This window comes from Coturnix japonica, chromosome 23 (assembly GCF_054131305.1).
Source record: "Coturnix japonica strain WE chromosome 23, WE-NBRP24, whole genome shotgun sequence".
NCBI lineage: Eukaryota > Metazoa > Chordata > Aves > Galliformes > Phasianidae > Coturnix > Coturnix japonica.
Window position 1 is genome coordinate 3,803,871 of NC_140685.1, and position 13,159 is coordinate 3,817,029.

General features: G+C 43.0%; 1 protein-coding gene and 4 non-coding genes across 8 annotated transcripts; 3 read left to right on the forward strand and 2 right to left on the reverse strand.

Moving 5' to 3' along the window:
- Positions 1 to 6,398: 6,398 nt before the first annotated feature.
- On the reverse strand, positions 6,399 to 10,431 carry LOC107322146 (uncharacterized). 4 transcript variants are annotated; one of them, XM_085522754.1, is made up of 7 exons: positions 10,398 to 10,431; positions 9,828 to 10,031; positions 9,612 to 9,737; positions 9,234 to 9,359; positions 8,473 to 8,540; positions 8,182 to 8,363; positions 6,399 to 6,613 (listed from the first exon to the last, which is right to left on the reverse strand). In XM_085522754.1, coding segments are annotated over exons 2-5 (450 nt in total). In that variant the 5' UTR covers positions 10,025 to 10,031; positions 10,398 to 10,431; the 3' UTR covers positions 6,399 to 6,613; positions 8,182 to 8,363; positions 8,473 to 8,539. The 4 variants fall into 4 exon arrangements, with proteins under 4 accessions (XP_085378880.1, XP_085378882.1, XP_085378879.1 ...); XM_085522756.1 differs by having other exon boundaries at positions 10,142 to 10,431; XM_085522753.1 differs by lacking the exon at positions 8,473 to 8,540.
- Positions 10,432 to 11,526: 1,095 nt separating this feature from the next.
- LOC116654220 (U6 spliceosomal RNA) lies at positions 11,527 to 11,633 on the reverse strand. Its single transcript, XR_004309279.1, has one exon. It is a non-coding gene; the product is annotated as a U6 spliceosomal RNA (small nuclear RNA).
- A 308-nt stretch (positions 11,634 to 11,941) lies between these two features.
- On the forward strand, positions 11,942 to 12,013 carry TRNAM-CAU (transfer RNA methionine (anticodon CAU)). Its single transcript has one exon. It is a non-coding gene; the product is annotated as a tRNA-Met (tRNA).
- Positions 12,014 to 12,571: 558 nt separating this feature from the next.
- TRNAQ-CUG (transfer RNA glutamine (anticodon CUG)) lies at positions 12,572 to 12,643 on the forward strand. The gene has a single exon. It is a non-coding gene; the product is annotated as a tRNA-Gln (tRNA).
- Positions 12,644 to 12,971: 328 nt separating this feature from the next.
- Positions 12,972 to 13,043, forward strand: TRNAQ-UUG (transfer RNA glutamine (anticodon UUG)). The gene has a single exon. It is a non-coding gene; the product is annotated as a tRNA-Gln (tRNA).
- The last annotated feature ends 116 nt before the right edge of the window (positions 13,044 to 13,159 follow it).

Sequence of the window (13,159 nt, forward strand, 5' to 3'; positions counted from 1 at the left end):
TGTGAGGAACCCATGCAAAACAGCCAGAGGCAAATTACAACCAGCACTAAGTGTGACCTGCACCACTAAGATGAACGTACCTTAAAATCTCTATATGTTTTGAGTGATTAGCCACACTCTCACACTAAGGTTAAGAAACTGCTTTCAGTAGTGAAGGGACAATTAACATAACATGGCAAAAGCAGTGAGAAAAATCTCATGTTTCATTAACCATTAACAGACATTGATAAGATTCTTGTAAGGTAGAAAACTGGCTTATGACCCAATTTCAAAACCACATGATTCATATACTATTTAAAAAAAACCAAAAACAGGATAACTGCAGTATTTTTCATATCTATATACAGTATCAGATGTTATTATTTTCAATAACATAGCCAAAGCCTGAAAAACTTAAAACAGTGTATTTTTATCCTATTACTGAGTACATACAAGCTCTAAAAAGAAGGGTTGTCTGGGGAAAAAATAAAAAGGCAACAAGTCAATTAATAACTATTTGAAATAATCAAGAACGCTGAGGAGGAAAGATGTCAGTCCCTAAGAGAAAACCAGAACAAAACATGAGGAGAACAGTTTCCTCCTTTAGGTATTGAGAACACCAACACACAATTACTGGCATAGTGAGAACAGAAGGAAACTCAGGAAATGAGCTCTCAGCCTTCAGACCAGTGATGGGGTTAGAGAACAACCAACCAGCAACGGGGTGACCACCAGTTACTGACTGACTTAAAACAGAGCAGTAAAGTTTTCTTGTCTGAGTACTCACAAAGACCTCCCCATAGTTCAACGACTCAACCTCAGTTTATTTTGCTAATTGAATTAGTCTGTGGTTGACATGTGATGATACTGCTCTATTTGCATTTCATTCCTAGAAAAGGAACTACGCACAGGCAATATTCAAATCAGCAAATAAACAGCAGCCTTTGTGAATGGGAGCTGGAGTTTCTCACCAGAGTTCCTGTGTGACGTTTATTATACAGCACTGTGCAGACATGGCCAAGAGGAACTGCACTAAATTGGACAAAATTGAGCAGGAGAACATGGAACAATTCACTTACTTGTACAGCTGTTTTACTTGTTTGATAACTGAGTAAGATGCAAAGATCCATCGAGGAAGATGCATCAAAGCAACCTGCAAACTGCTCAATACAAAACCTTTGTGGTTTACTACTGGAAACACAAGATGGTAACAGAGCAAACACCTAAATATACTAAGAAAAACACAATAATTTTCTAACAGGATCCTAAGACATGAACAGAACGTGAAGCAGGAGAAATAACTGTGATGTATCGGCAGGCTGCAGCTGAAGTGTGTTTATTTCCCTCTCTCAAGGGCACAAGTTTAGGATTGAAATCAATCAGCTCTCACACACCTATTATCTAATTCAAAATATTTCTTTTCCAAACACATCTCCCCGTGAGAATATTAATTTCAGAACGTGCCTGTAAATAAATCTGCACAGAAGCCCCACACTGCAGGCTGTTCTCATTTGTGGTTGGTCAGTGCCGGTAGAAGACAATGAAGTTCAGCTCATACAATGCCAGCAGCTCCGTGGTTTAATGAGCGCACTGGCAGGATCCAGTGAGTCTCTGTTTGCTGTTTTATTATTGCCATCACACCACAGAGACAGTTTCAACCAGAAACACCATTAATTTTGGTCAATAAAGCCCCCCCCCAAAAAAAAGAAAAAACAAAAACAAAACCACCACCCAAAAACATGTAATGAAAGAGGTATAATCAGGAATCAAATGTTACCAATACAAGCACAGTTACAAAGTGATCTGTAAGCAATCCCTCTGTGAATTTACTTTGTCATACAGTCCTACAGAGATGCTCGGTGATGTTTCTCTGTGGTCAGTGCTGGTCTTGCCTGACTGAACAAGGGAGGGTGTCTGTGTGTTTTACTTCCTCTTTTAATAGAAAAGCTGATCAAAATACACAATAAAAGCTTTTTTTAAAAAAAATATATATATTTAATTTCACAGTACTCCCAAGAAATATTTGTGCTTGCTTTCAGGCTGGACATGCTCTGATGGTTGGCGTTATGAACTCAGTTTGTGTTCATATGACAACACCCTTAAGCTCGTAGCACATCAGCTCAGAGGCCTCATTCTTTTCAATATCCCACACATAACCACAGCACGGTTCTGTAAAGTCACAAGATGCACACACCCTCATTCTCTCATTTCCCCATTTTAATCACTCAAAAATGAAATACAGGTAAGAGCACACTTCCAATAATTAACACCATTAAGTCTCAAATATGCCTAGATACCATTTTCCATTCATAGTTCCAACACTTTCTAAAGATCTGACACCTGTGACACTTTCCATCCTTACATAAATCTAAAAATGTAAACCTAGCTCAAAATCTCACTCCATTCATGGACTTTATTTGCTAGAGCAGACCCAAAGCTGGTATTTTCAATATGGGAGTGACAGGAATCACTGAGTCAGGCAAATAACAGAACAAGAGGGGAAGAAAAACACATCCCACAGTCACAGACGCAAAGTGTGCAATTATTCATCACTCACCCATTTTAACTCCTTTGTGAGCCAACAGAAGGGCTGAAGTTGGCAAAAAAAAAAACTGCTAGTGAAACATCCAGAAAGCACAACTCATAGAACAGGAACTGTAATTGAATAAAACAAGATTAGAATGGAGGGAAGGGAGAGAGAGGAGGAAGAACGTCTGGACAGCCAAAGTTGTATCTAATCATCATTATTTGCCTTTTCAAGTCCCAATGCATATTTAAATACAAGACTTGCCATCTTTGAGACCTCGCTGTTTCCCTACACCATTAACTGCACTGTCACCACATCAACTCACATCTCAGAAGTCACCTTTGCTTTGCCATGTTCCACAATGTAAAAATATCCAGATAGTAAGATGTTACTGTCCTGTTAACAGCACCCAAAGGTAATTGGTTTTTTAAAAGGTTCTTAAAAGCAGCATTTTGGAAACTCAGTTGTAAGTCAAAACATTAAATCTCCAGCTTCTAATGCACAACCGGCTTTTTATTTGCCACAATGTAGGTACTATTTGTCATATAATTTGACAAAATAGTTTAAGTAACTGGATCGGTTTTTTTCCTCATTGCTTTTATGAATGAGTGTGAGATTAGAAGTATTTCTTGTCTAAGACAAATATTTAGCCAGGAGTTCAATGGTCGTGTCATTTCCTGCTCTTGCCACTAGTTCCCATCCTTACAGCACCTCCCATTGTGCCAGCAAACATTTGTATGAGTGAGGAACATGATTAAGAAAAGGACAAATAGGGGGAAAAAAAAACAAGCACCATTTTGGGGGTGAATTTTTGCAGCCAGGTGAGTTCCCCCATTCAGTTCACCCCATGGACTCACAAACTGTGCTAACAGGGGTAGAGGCAATGCGCAGGAAGAGGGGAGCACAGCAGCTGTGTCAGCAGTGCTGCTGAAATGTGAGCCCTGGCGAGCTGCTGCAAACATACATCAGCCTCCATTCAGTGCCCGTATTCCTGTTACCATGAATAGACAGCCTTGTAATAAGCATACGCTCCTGATATGAGAAGCTTACAGGAACACTATGTACACTGCCTGCACCACTTCCAGCCTTTGCTCAGGGATCATCTTCTGTCCAGACCCTACGACACTCACTATACTGAGGAAAAAAAACCCTGTACCTTATTCTCATCTGTGCATTTGCTCTAAACTCAGCCTTGAAATATTATCGTGCAATTCTTCATCTTATGGCCAGACTTAAAAAGCCATTTCAAAACTACAAATCATACAACAGCTGACATTTCTATATGTACATGAAAAAACACGATGCTGTGTGTGCAGCTGCCTTAATGCACAAACAAAGGGCATTCTCTGGAGGAATTTGTATTCAGATCTACACTTGTTCAAGCTGACAGTTGAAACCACAGTAACACAATGAATTGCAAGTTTCGGGATGTTAAGAGGCAATAAGGGTTTGTAACTGTGAGAAAAGAGAAGATGCTGGGATATACCAACTATTTTACCATAGGATAAAAGGAAACAAGTTGCAAAAGATTACCTCCTCATCCTGCTGAACTCTCTAACTGCAGATTTCCTGCATTCCTTTTACATTCTTAAATAACGTGGTTCTGCTCGCTCAACACTTGGTTGAATGATGAAGCCTCATACAGGTGTTCAGAGCTGAGGAGTTAAACAGCCATTCAGCACAGTGAGAACACAGCACACTGAAATGTGATCATTTTCTAGAGCAGCCTGCTCCACAGTCACATCTTAGTTCTCCTTCTCCCCCTCCAGTGTCTGTAGCCACCTACAGAACTGCTCATCTCACAGCTTCAAGACACCCACAAGAGCTGCTTGAAAGAAATTTACCTCAAGTTTTGTAGATCACCTTTCCTGATATAAGGAAAAAGCACATCGAGTTTTCATATAACTGTCAGTTATTGAGCTAAGAGCACAGTAATTGTTGCTATTAAAAAAAAACACAACAGAACAAACAACTTCTTGCCAAGGTGAAATAATAAGACACAAGGTTAGTATGAAAACGAGCGCACTGTAAGTACTGTAAGTTCTTTGGCCAATGGTTTGAAATTTAAACTCCAACACAAAATCTGTTCTTATGTGGACAGACGTTTCCCAGTTACCCTCAGCCCATGTAGTTAATCACATTTCAGGAACAGAGCTGCAGCCCTAAGAAAAGCCAGCAGGACAGTCAGCCCACATTACAGACATAACAGCAACACCAAACCTGCATAGTTTACAGCCTCTATTTACCTTTCACTACAAATCCATGTGGAAAAATTCCTTCTAGTACTTATGTTAGAAATCTATACTCAGCATTGCTAAGAGCCCAATGATTTTGCTTAATTATTCTACATTTTAATTCCTCCATCATTGGAGCAGCAGCGTGACCAGCATTTAGTTCTTACATTTGAACACAATCTAGTTCAGCAATTCCCATAGACCCACAGCTGCAGAAAAACTGACTGTGCTGTTTTATGTTTGACAAACACAGAGGCATCACTTCTCTAATTCTCAGCAGGAGCAAATATCCGTGTCAGAATCACTGCTATGCAGCCATAGAGTGGTGCAACAGCATTTTGACTGTTGGTTATAAAAGCACAAGGACCAGGCTGGCAGGATGCTGATGGACACAGCTCCTCACTGAAAAGAGCTACTGCAGCAGCAAGTTCTTCTGCTGCTCGTGTTGGCTTCAGAGGTAAACAAGTGATTATACTGAAGGCCAAATCCTTTCCCCTGCTCACAGTGGTGACATGTGTGAAAGATACAACCTGAGAGACATGAAGTCATTTAACTGACAACTCACACCACCTACCCTACTATTTTCCATGGGTCAAACTGAGTCAGCTTACACAAGTGACTGCTGAGGAGTCAATACACTGAAAGGTACAGAGCACAGAGAACATGGACAAAGACATGGGGAAATGGCACTTCCAATTGGGGAAGGCTTTAACAAATAATCCTTTCCTGTTTTCTTACAAGTTCTTTACCCAACACTTGACAAAAGGTATTTGAATAAGCTAAGTCAGAATTTTTCTATTCAAAACACAAAAAAAGGAAAAAAAAGCCATATTTAAGAGCAGCAGCTTTTATCGCAGGTGAAAAAGTTGAATACAATTAGGGGAATTTCTCCATAGAAAGAGGCTGTTCTGATGGAAGTCAGTGGGAAAACCCAACTGGTTTGAATAATGATCACAACCCAAATGATTATGAAAGCCTGTGGTTTAAATGAGAAAAGAAATCTGAAGACTGGGAGTTTCTGCCCTTTTGACAGACACTTACTGAACAGCAGCACACTAATTTCAGGTTTTCAGTTAAGAACTTTCCAGATTACTCATCTCTAACTGCAAAACTAATGCAGACCTCCAACACTGCTCTGTTGAACGCGATACAAAAAGTGCTCCATATTTAATTATTTTCTCTAAAAAAAGAACAAGTTAAGATGCACGCTATGGGAGGCATAATAAAACACGCTATGGATCAGCCTTCATGATATCAAGAGCCAAACAACCAAATTATTCAGTGAAATAAAAAACTGCATCTGATCTCAATTACTCAATTTTTAGAAGGAAACAACACAACACAATACTTACCTCGTTATTTTAACCACCAGTAAGTGCTTCAGCAGCCTCTAAATATACCTTCCATTATGCGTGATACTTTGCTCCCTAGCAAAACCACTGAAAGAAAAGCGTTCAGGCAGGAAACATGCTTCATGCTGCAACTGCTACTAGAAAGCTGTTTCTATTTTAACCCTTGGAGTGTGAAATAAATGTTGAGGAACCTTTTTGTTAATACAAAGTACAAGAAGTAACTGACACTGAATAACTCTGTGACGTACCTACCGGCATTACAGCCTGTTCCCTGTTGCCAAGAGAATTATACACAGAACTTCACAGTTAAGTAAATCCACTCCACGCGCTTTATTAATGTTAAGGTAACACAACAGAACTTTAAGTAATTAACGTTTAATTGTTCAACAAGTTACATGGAGTTTCATACCAGAACTTACAGTCACTCTTTGTAACTCACATAACACAGCAAAACCAAAGAGGACCAAGAACTGCCCCAGAGTCATTATTCAAGTGCTTGATTTTCTTCTTTGCTGGTTACCCTGAAAAGTAACACAATAATCATGATTATAAAGTGACATTTAAATACCAAAACATGAAATGTCTGCATTATTTCAACAAGTATCACCAGCACATTCATTCTTCTAATAATTTCTGACTCTGAAACGATGTCATCAGCCTGTTTGTGCTTTTGTACATGCAATAGATACAATCAGAACAACATCTTATACTTTTGATGTGTGATTTCACTGTAGCAAAACACAGATCAATGTTAGGCATGGCAACAAAATAAACCACTTAATTAAGTGCATTATGTCTCAGACTAATCACCTCATCTTCTGCAAGGAGAAAGCAAATGTGCAGCAGTGCCTTGAGTTATATCAGTGAAAGAATCACAGATGGTGGTTTGTCTTTTCTTATAACGTTATTGAAAAAAGAAGCTATGAACACTGAAAACCAAAAATAGGACATAGGACTATAAAGGTCCTAAATAACATATAAACTATATAAAGGTCCTCTTCTTAACAACACAAGAGCTTCCATTCCAGAATCTCCAACAGGAGCAAGCTCTGAAAGCAAACACCACAGGGCAAGACTCCAAAAGCAAGACAGAAACCAAACATTAACGCCACTAAAAAACGAGATGAATTTGAAGTGTTTTTTCCTTGATTATATTTGCTACTTACAGTTCCTCAGTGTTTTCAGCCAGCCTACCTGCCTAGATAGTAAATGGCCTAGAATAAAACAGCTGCTTTGTGATTATTAATGCATAATTTCTCAATAAAGCACCTTCAAAAAGACCTCTCTGCAGAAACAATGCTGCACGTGGTTCTTTGCCTGGCCCTTATATCATTGCACAAATAAAAAAGACACGCTCTGTGTTTTCTGAAACAATAATATCAGCCTAAAAACAAAACACTCCAATGCCTGAAAAGCAGTAGCTTCATCTCCACCCTTTAACAGGAAGCACAGTGCCACACCTTCACAAACAATGGATTTTTAAAGGGTTTGGTCTTTGACATTTTCCTTTAACACTGTCCCTTTTCAGAAGAAAACCCACTATTTTCTAAAAGAACCAAGAATTTGCACATCTGTCTAAAGCCACAGAGTCACACTTTACTTCTAAGGCTGAAGTTCAGCTATTAGCACGACCCTATGCAAATGACTTAATCATAATATGAATTTCCCACAGCTCCAAAGAACCCCCCAGTACCATTATCACTGTACCTCAGCAACACACTATAAACGAAAAACAGAACTATGACTGATGACGTGGTGACCACAGACTGGAACACACAACGGTCACTACACTCATAGACAGACCATGCAACTACTTCTCCACTTCAGGCAGGTTAATCTTCCACCCAATAACATGGTATGTCCTCAGATATCTTACCTATAAAATACTATTTATTTCTGATCTCTTTGTTCTTCAACTGTTGTCTTTCCTTATCTTTATACAACTAACACTGCATACCTACCTGATTGTTCATCCATACAATCAGCATGAATTCAAACACACACACACCCTGAACAACTTGTCTAATTATTGCTCACATCTAAAAAAGGGTAGAAAGAAGCAATCAGTTAAGAACAATCTCTGTCTCACCTTCAGAAAGTCAGTGTCAGAAATAAAAGTATTGAAGCACTCCAACCCCAAACCATATTGTCATAAGAATGCCCTTGAAGTTCTCAGCTTCACCAGCACTGCTATTTGTTTTCTCCTGATCCAGCTTCTCCTAAATCTTCTGAGTCAGTGAATTACTCCCAGAACACCAACACATTCACCTACTAAAATTCAAAGTAAAAAGAATTAGGGAGGGCACACAAACACACATCAAAACCAAACAGAACAAAAATAGTGAAAAACAAAGACAAACACGCTACACACGTTACATACTTCATACAAGTGAAGGGTTTGGACACACCATGCAATGCCAATGCAATTCCTATGTTCTCACTGTCCCCCTGCACGTATTGAAAGATACATTTGTAAAGATCTGATAACCAAAACATGGAGAAAATCATAATTATTCAGTAACACTTGTGGATAATTGAAACCTGAATAGATAGTAAATGACAAGCATGCCTACTTGAAGCTCTCAAGTTGTGAATGTGAACTCTTCTTTCACATCTCTCAACTGTGAATGCTTCAGCTACTGATGACACTGCAGTAGAAGACATCAGCAGTCGACTGATGGCGTGGTTGCCTCCTTGAGCACAGCACTACTTCTAAGCAGGTTTACACATCACTCTGTATGTGTTACTGCTTGAGCAGTCAAGAAAGAAACATTTCTGTTTTCTAAAAAGCTAAAGCACACATGTGCCTGTAATACTGCATGACTGAAAACCTTGTTATTTACTAAGGTAGCCAATATTCCACATGTATTAGCTGTTTTCTTGTTCCATTTGCAGACTTCAGGTAGACAAATCACTAAACAAGACATTTGCTGTGCACACTCTAAGAAACAGCTCTTCCAAAAGCTCTCCCAGATGTTTCCCTCACAGTGACTGTGATCATCCCCTATTAACTTTCAAGTAAGGAATCAGAGCGTGAATGACGTGAGTTTCTGATAAGCTAAATTAAAAGTGATAATAAAAGTCAATACAAAACATTTTCAAACGTAAAACATGCAAAAAGAACCCCATGGTATCACTAACTAGTTATCTGCCTCCACTGGTGAGCAATGAGGTGGCATCTCTCGCTCTTCTTTCACAGTGACAATTCTGAAGTCTCCACATTCAGAACAAGCAGCCTCTTTAGACGACTGGTCACCACCATCATACCTGCAAATCCATCCCAAAATTATAACTGAAATGTATTTTTCTGTAAAGATGTTTTGTCTAGACCACCATTACATCCTTAACAATACAAACACAGCATTGAACAGAAAGGATTCTGGAGATGACTGCCAAATGATACACTTGATTTTATTTTCTTGTTCCTTCCACATCCTCCTCTCAACTGCAATCTTTGGAGTACTGTAAGAAAATTATTTCATTTGCCCCCTCTACATATAAAGAGATTACACTACTAGCGTTCCATCAGCTGCTATTAAACAAGTGCTGTCTGACAATGTTCTTCCTTCTCTCACATTAAGTCTTCTCACACCCCCAGGGAGGGAACAGACGGGAGCTTCTGTCAGCAGGTCGTAGCTGTCAGACCTAAAGACAGAACATACAGCTCATGAGAAGGAGATATAAGGAATTTACGTGGTACTGTGAAACAAAAGAATATGGTGACCATCTACTCACAAGTCCAATAAAAATCCAGCAACTTCTGCATCATTTCTGAAATCCAGTTTTCCCTTCAGTGTCAGCCATCGGTCAATATAGTTCCCCACATAAATCCTGGTTTTCCCTCTGCTCCTATCGAGACTTTGTTTCCTCTTTTTCTTTTCCAAAGAAGACAACACCGGGGGTGTCCCACACCTTTTTGTTGGCAGCGACATCGTAAGCCTGGTAATAAAGAAGAGACCATTTAGGGACTAAAGCTGCTCCCAGACACGGGACACGCTTCATTTCTACCAAGTCAAGGCCGCAGAGCTCAGTGCACTCAGTGCACTCACCTCAGGAGCTGCGGTTCCCGCTCCCCCTCCACTCTCTGCTGGACGCTTCCACTCAGGCCGCACGAAGGTCCCTCCACAGCCCGACCCCTGAGGGGAACCACCAGCCGGCCTGACACCTTGTCACCTCCTACCTCCCCTCCTGCCGTGGGGCCGCTCACTCACAGCCGCCATAGCAGCTCGCACAGCCGCCATAGCAGCTCCCACAGCCGCCATAGCAGCGCAGCCCCCTCACAGGGAACAGGCCGAGGTTCGTTACCTCCACCCGCCGGACGTATAGAGCTGCGCGTACTGATGACGTTCAACCCGCTGTGTTGGCGCGTCTCGTGATGATGATGTGATGAAAGCAAATGGGATCCTGGGCTCCATCAGGAGAGGGGTGGTCAGCAGGGATAGGGAGGTGATCGTCCCTCGCTACTCGGCTCTTGTGAGGCCCCATCTGTTGTACCGTGTCCAGGTGTGGAGCCCTCAGGACAAGAAAGACATGGAGATTTTGGAAAGGGTCCAGAGGAGGGACAGGAAGATGATCAGGGGCTGGAGCACCTCCCCTATGAGGACAGGCTGAGGGAGTTGGGTTTGTTCAGCCTGGAGAAGAGAAGGTTGCGGGGTGACCTTTCAATACCTGAAGGGAACTTACTCCCAGGAGGGGAGTAAACTCTTGGAAAGGGCTGATAACAGCAGGACACAGGAAATGGTTTTAAGTTAAAAGAGAGAAGATTTAGGTTGGATGTTAGGGGGAAGTTCTTCACTAGGAGAGTGGTTAGGAACTGGAACAGGCTGCCCAGGGAGGTTGTGGATGCCCCGTCCTTGGAGGTGTTCAAGGCCAGGTTGGACGGGGCCCTGGGCAACCTGATCTAGTAAAGGTGTATGTTTGGTGGCCCTGCCAGGCAGGGGGTTGGAACTCCATGATCCTTGAGGTCCCTTCCAACCCGGCTCATTCTGTGATTCTGTGTATGAAAGGATGGCAGAGCTCCATACAGTGCATGGTGCTCCATCCATTGCGTTAATTCAACATTCTCACTTTCTCTCTCCCCTCTCGCTGTCAAATGAAGATTTCAGCTGTATGATCCCCTTCCTGCAGGTAAATGTCTCAATAAACAATATTTAGACAAACAATACTTACAAGTTGATCTATTTTAGCAGCCTGTTTCCAGAAAGTATCATGGTATATTGTCAGTTTCCAGTTATTAGTTTGAACACAAGAAGCTGAATCCAAAGCACTTGAACAGGCAGGGAAAGACCCACGCACCAAAACTGCACCATTCTGTAATTCACTGCAATAATAACACTGATACACGGTTATAAAAGAACAAATAGAGCACAGCAATGATGTCTATTAGCCCAAGCAGGGCTCAGGCTGCCCAGGTTTCCACCGGGCAGAAAGAGAAAAAAATATGGAACGCTTCACGAATTTGCGTGTCATCCTTGCGCAGGGGCCATGCTAATCTTCTCTGTATCGTTCCAATTTTAGTATATGTGCTGCCGAAGCGAGCACGAATTGCTCTGCCACTTCGGCGGTATTTATAGCCTAAAAAATCGAAATCTCTTAGAATAGGGTGAGCTCGCGGGACGTCAAGCATAAAGTATGTGTTGGGACAGGCGCACAACGCACAGCGTTGGTAGAGGGTCAGGGCAGCGGTAGGGGGCCGGAGGGCGGAATTAAAGGGGTGAATCCCCCCTTGTGAGCACGGCGCTATGCAAATGTACGCGCGGAATTGTGGGGCGGCTGGAGGCGCGCGCTGCGGAGGGAGCCGGTGGGTTGTGCTGTTGTAAGCGGTGCCAGGAACATTCTATACCACAAGGAGCAGAGTGGCGCAGCGGAAGCGTGCTGGGCCCATAACCCAGAGGTCGATGGATCGAAACCATCCTCTGCTAGCCTTAACTTTTCGCTCCATGGCGAACAGCCGTCAGCGCCAGTGGCTCTTGTGCTGACCGGGCACGGCTGGACCGAGTGCGGCCGGTGTGTGAGCGCTGGCCGTGATGCCGTCGGTCAGATGTAACGTTTGCACCGGACGCTCCTTTTATTCCATCCCGGCGCAGTATTTCAGCCCTGCCGTCTCTGCGCTGTGTGGTTCTGTCCATCTGCTTCTTCACCCGCTGTGCGTCAGTTCACACACAGCTCACAGTGGCTGTGACCCCGGTACGGGCATCTCCGCAACCAAAACAAGCGGACAAAAGATGCGTGAAAGCAAAACCAGCCTACAAACATGAAGCTACAGTCAGTGCAGTGGTGTTGCAACTCTCTGTCCACGCTGTGTCTGTGCGGGCGTTGGTGCAAGAGAGGGCTCGGCGGTTCTGTTTAATGCCGAGCGGTGTTTGATGCGGCGCTTCGGTCAATGAGCGGCGGATGGAGAACGGAGCGGACGTGGGTGGAGGAGCGGAGCGTCCATCCGCATCGCCTCAATAGGAGTGGATGGGAGGGTCCTTCTAAGCGGTTCCATGGTGTAATGGTTAGCACTCTGGACTCTGAATCCAGCGATCCGAGTTCAAATCTCGGTGGAACCTAACAGTTTTTGTCCGGGAGCAGCCGGTGAATGGTCACTGCGTGGTGAAGGGCTGCAGCTCCGCGTGGCTTTTGGAGCGCTGAGGGTTACGGACATTCGGAAATTGGATTTAAAGGAGAAATGGATAGAGGAGAACTCTCGCATTTTTTTCGCCGATATTTTTGCATTTGTTTATTGCATCCGTGTTCCCGCAGTGCTGCACTCGTTACCTGTGACGCTGCAGGTGCTGCGATGTACCCAGCAGAAGGCGGCGGGGGCAGCGCGGGGTTTTACAACGCAGAGCTCAGGTAATTTATTATGCAGCGCAGCAGAGCCGAGTGCCACCGCGCGGTTCTATGGTGTAATGGTTAGCACTCTGGACTTTGAATCCAGCGATCCGAGTTCAAATCTCGGTAGAACCTGGTGGACAGGGGTCACTTTTTCCACGACGGGATGGACGGAGGCGGACACGGAGCGAATCGACCCGGCGGGGGAAGCGGCCTCAAGGCCGGGGGCGCCTCGTGGTGCGATTGACCGC